The sequence below is a fragment of the Hoplias malabaricus genome, chromosome X1 (assembly GCF_029633855.1).
Source record: "Hoplias malabaricus isolate fHopMal1 chromosome X1, fHopMal1.hap1, whole genome shotgun sequence".
In the NCBI taxonomy this organism is placed as follows: Eukaryota; Metazoa; Chordata; class Actinopteri; order Characiformes; family Erythrinidae; genus Hoplias; species Hoplias malabaricus.
Window position 1 is genome coordinate 4690741 of NC_089818.1, and position 5099 is coordinate 4695839.

General features: G+C 42.3%; 1 protein-coding gene across 1 annotated transcript; it reads right to left on the bottom strand.

The window, feature by feature from the left end:
• Positions 1–1520: 1520 nt before the first annotated feature.
• LOC136675633 (melanocortin receptor 4-like) lies at positions 1521–2645 on the bottom strand. Its single transcript, XM_066652287.1, has one exon. It carries the CDS (start codon positions 2526–2528, stop codon positions 1521–1523), a length of 1008 nt encoding a protein of 335 aa, XP_066508384.1. The 5' UTR covers positions 2529–2645.
• Between the last annotated feature and the right edge of the window lie 2454 nt (positions 2646–5099).

A 5099-nucleotide genomic window follows, 5' to 3' on the forward strand; every position in this document is an offset into this window, starting at 1 on the left:
TGAATATTTTATGGCATGGGGTGCCTTGAGATATTCTTATTTACAAACGGTGGATACTGCAGAAAAGGTTTGGGAACCAAGGGGTTAACCATAAAGTAGTTCAATTCATATCCGTAGAGGGCCCCCACAACCTGTTGGATGCATAATACAAGGTCCACAAAAGGAGGGGAGTGTACTCTGTTTATTTAGAGTGAAGTTAATGAAGGATTACCCCATGGATTGGTTAAAATTACTTTATTATTTGGGTTATAATTTACAAGACACAACAAACATAACCTAACATGAAACACCAGACAAAACTAAGCTCATCTTCAAACCAGAATGTGAAGAAGCAGGTCCTCTACCATAGAAGCAAGCCCCCCTTGAAACGGTATGGTTGGTATCACTAGGTACCTGCTGTGTTTGACCTTATAAATATTTATAAATTCAAATCCTGGGAGAAATGGACCGTAACCATGCTACATTGACGTCCTTCTTTCTTGTCACCTACTGGGTTGATCCTTTATGAGCTCATCACAGAAAACATGAAGCCAACTATACAATGCAAATCATCTGCTGGAAAAGAAGGCAACAACCACTGAATTTCATCATATAAACATCACACGACGACAAGAGGTGAACAAATAACACTGAACAGATGGATATTTAATGAGGTTTGCTTGTCCAGGAAGCCGGGATCACTCTTTGAAATGAAAATGACCTTCATCTTCTTTGGAACACCTTTGTCATTAACATTAATTACCTCATTACATTACCATTTCAATATTGATGGTTCTTTCCCACTGGTCATTTCAGGACTTGCGTTTGTCTTGTGCTCAATTTGATCATTCTGCCATCGAGCAGTGCAGCATAAAATGTGACCTCCTTAACAGCAATGATCAACCACCTGTTGAAGCAACAGGGCAATGTTATAAATTCTCCAGAAGGCTAAACCGTTAAGTGAAAGGTCATCCACAGTTCTTCCTTTTACTGAGGTCCATTCCGGCCAAGGTTGGGTTCAACTGAAGTTAGCTATGAAGGTAATAGGACTAGCATTGGAGCTAATACATCACTGATTGGCATTGTGCAAACTGAATGACCTCTCCAAGGTGTGTTCCTGCCTTCTGCCCAATGATACCAGGCAGGCTCTGGAACCATTGCAACCCTGATCAGGATGAAGCCATTTGAAGATGAAGATGACAATGAAACTATGTTGTTATAAACTTGCTTCATTCATTCATTCATTCATTCATTTCCTGTAACCAATTCACTTTGTTCAACTTCACAGTGGGTCCTAGAATGATCTTATAGAACGTCCAAAGACATCCATGAGGAATTTTGGGCATACCCTTGATTTTATAAAAAGTTGTACCTAGACATCAAGGCTGTATGTGTCTAGACATGCAGGGATCAATGTAGTCTGCACACAAAAAATGCCCATATGCCTCAATTACATCATAACAATGCTGCCCTTGAAACTCTCGGACTTGGCACATCTGCGACACTTGTTGCTGCCACATTTTCCACTGGATTCCCACAGCTCACACACAGTCAGACCCTAACACATAGCCGCCACAAGTCCACGAACAGCTCAGGCCAGAGGCCCAGCCGCAACAAATCTCCCTGAAGGTCTTCCTCATCTCCTGGCTGCGGAAAGCGTAGATGAGCGGGTCGATGATCGAGTTGCACATGATGAGGATGAGGTACATGTTGAAGTGTGACATGAAGCAGATGCAGTAAGGGTTTCTGGGGCATGAGATCATGAGAATGAGGTGCAGGAAGAAGGGGGCCCAGCACACCACAAACACACCCAGCAGTATGGTCAGGGTCATGGCCCCCTTCATGTTAGCCGCCTGAGGGATGGGCCCATTTCCAGGTAGGGCAGCGATTCGCTTCATGTGTAGCCTGGCCAGGAGGAACATGTGGACGTACAGCGATGCCATGAGGGCCAGCATTGCAAAGAACATGCTGATGAGGCAGATGAGGACCATGGGACTCTCTGAGTAGATGATGAAGAGGACACCGGACATCGTGCAAAAGGCCCAGATGCAGGAGATGACCGTAGCTGCCCGTTTCTGGGTCATAATGTTGTGGTAGCGAAGACCATAAAAGATGGTGATGTAGCGGTCAATGGCGATGGCTAGCAAGCTCCAGATAGATGCCAAAAGGGAGCTGCAGATCATGGAGTCAAACACATTGTCCATGGTCTTAGCTACACCCCCTGAGACGCTAAGTTTGCCACTAGTAATGAGTGCCATGACTGCTGTCTCTGTGGCATTAGAGACACTGACCAGAAGGTCGGCTGCTGCCAAACTACAAATAAAGAAGTACATGGGTGAATGAAAGTTCTTATTTTTGATGATGGCTGCGATTACGAGGACGTTCTCCAGCAGGCTGACCAGTCCTAGGATAAGAAACACCTCACTGGAGACCAACAGTTGCTCATAGCATCCTGAGCTGGATCCCCTCTCAGGCTTGTTGTTGGCCTGAGTGATCAGGCTGTGGTTTTGGTGGACGTGGTGTAATCCATGTTGCTGTGAGATGTTCATCTTCAGGTTTGAGCAATGGTACAACTGTTTATGATAGTCTTGGTCCAAAGGGACTTTTCAAGATCGGTTTCCTAGACTTCTAGTGAACAGGTCAAGCGTGGAGATGGCAGGTAGATGTAGATGTCCATAATATCAACGGGATATGAGTCTCTATAAATGAATACCATCCTCTCTTGGGCTGCACTGATTGGTGGATCTAGAGTACAGAAGGCAAACATAAAGAGGTGAACAGACTAAACAGTAAACATTTATGAAAGATTTCAGTGTAAGTCTTGTTGAAACCTTAGAGGTGGAGAACATTGTAGTGCCAAATAAATGGTAACTACAAAAACAACTTTGGAGCAAATTACTTTCTATCAATATCACTTTTTAAAACATTCCCATAGTTCAAACCCATTAAAGCATAATCTTCTGGCCAACATTTATTAGATGTACATTGTGATTATATACAAATACAATGTGCCCTTATCACTAGTTCTTCACAGGGGTCTTCAGGTAGGCACCTCCTCAGTCAGTGTTGTGTAATGTATACTTTTAATTCAAAATTCAAACATTTTCCTGTTGTTTTGTCTTTTTATGGTAAATCACAATTGTCTTTGTATATATAAATAAATAAACTAAAAAAGTATTCAAATTAAACTGCTACTTTCTAATTAGCTAACATTTAAATATAAATCACCAACTTTAAAATGTCTAAATCAAACTCACACATACATTTGGATACAATGTTCAAATGTGGTTACAATTATATGTTGCAATGTAAATAAACTAATATATAAATATTATGTGAATCAATATGAATAGTATGTATATGTTCCAAAAGTAAGCAAAAGTCTTTCAATACTGGTTTCCCTCACTCTGTCTAACTGTCATTTCTACAGCAGCTGAACTCCTCACCTCTGTGTGTGTCCTGAGCCCTTCACCAAGCCAGCTCTGTCCTCCCATAGGTGGGACAGTTGAGTTGAGATATTTTCCCCTGCGGTGCCAAAAGAGCTTGTCTCACTGCAGTTGTGTCACCACCACTGGCAAGCTTTCATCTTTCCTCGTAAAACTGTATCCTCCTCAACAGAGCACTGGCACACGAGCGAGAGATGGTCCAAGTCTATAGCAATCTGGTTTCAGAATCAAGAAGCCAGCAGAAAAAAAGGAGCACAGATGCAGGAATCCAAGGGAAACAGCCTTCTGACAGGGCATCCCTCGCCAGACCCACAAGTAGCATCCACCCCCCCCCCCCCCACACACCCATCCCCCCCTCACATCCCACCTCCTTTAGGCACTGTTCTGCTCTCTGATCACTGACTCCTCCCCCAGCTCCAGCATCCACTCAGAGTCTGGTCTGTGAGGCATGTATTCTTGCCCATTTCAACAAGAGTGGGTCTTCCATTAAGGGCCGGGAGATAGCAAGTGGTAAATGGTGAGCCAAACCAGTACTCCATTATACGGATGTTAATTATCAACTCCAAGAGGACGCACCTACTGCATTAATCAGTAATTCCATTTAGCCCCAAGCATTTTAATGGCCGTTTGTACTCATGAGTCCACTTGTCCTTTTGCATTCGATAAATTACCTCATTATCATTGTTGCTTGATGTTGTGCTTTGACTGTCCCAACTCTCTCTCTCTCTCCAACCCCACCCAGCCTCGCTCTTTCTGTCTCTCTCTCATTGATCACGCAGCTAAGTCGTCACTGAGCCAGCAGGGAGGGGATGTGATTACCTCGTCGGTCCCCACTGTCCTCAGACAAATACGTGGGCAGACTTGATTTCTAGTGCCTTCCCTGTTTGTTTAAAGGAAGAACAAATCAGATTAACTGCAGAGAAGAGACCTGTAATGTCCATTCACTTAGAAAGGTATGAGAAACCAAACAGTTGCAAATGCCAGAGTGGTCTCAAAGTGATATTTTACTAATATACCATTCCTAGGATTTCTAAGTTGTGTATGAAATATAATTGGCACTTGTAAAATGTGTCCTCACAGCCCAGCCTTAAACCGTCCCCTAATATTTAACCTTTACATAAATGTAACTATTGCTAACAACTTAATTTAACCCTAAACCTCACCATAACCTTTAATCTAACTGTAAACTTAACACTAAGCTCCAGACGTTTAGAAACTGTACATATGTATGCAGTTAAGTCTTAACCTAGTCTTAATCCTAAACCTAAATCTAACCTTAAACTCTACTCTAACCATAAACTTAACTGAAAACCTAAATGCAAGCTCTGAAAGGTTAGAAATTGCAGTGTTTTGTGCCTGTTACATGTTGCTAAGAGAAAATGATGTTGTTTGTGTTCTTCATATACATAGGAGATATGAAACAGCACCACCGGTGGATGGGAGGCCACTTCATGAATGTAAAAGATAACTATGAATTATAATAAAGCAAAATTCTGGGATGCACTTTTTAGTAAAATATCTACTCGTTTTTGGAGATCTTGTCCCAAAAGACCGGACAGCAGGTTGCATAAGAACAGTATAAAAGAGAAACGTCTGTTTCACAGTAAAAGCACAAGGTGCATGTGGTTTTTTATTCATACCGAGTGTTACTTCATTCCTCTTGGATGTTTAATC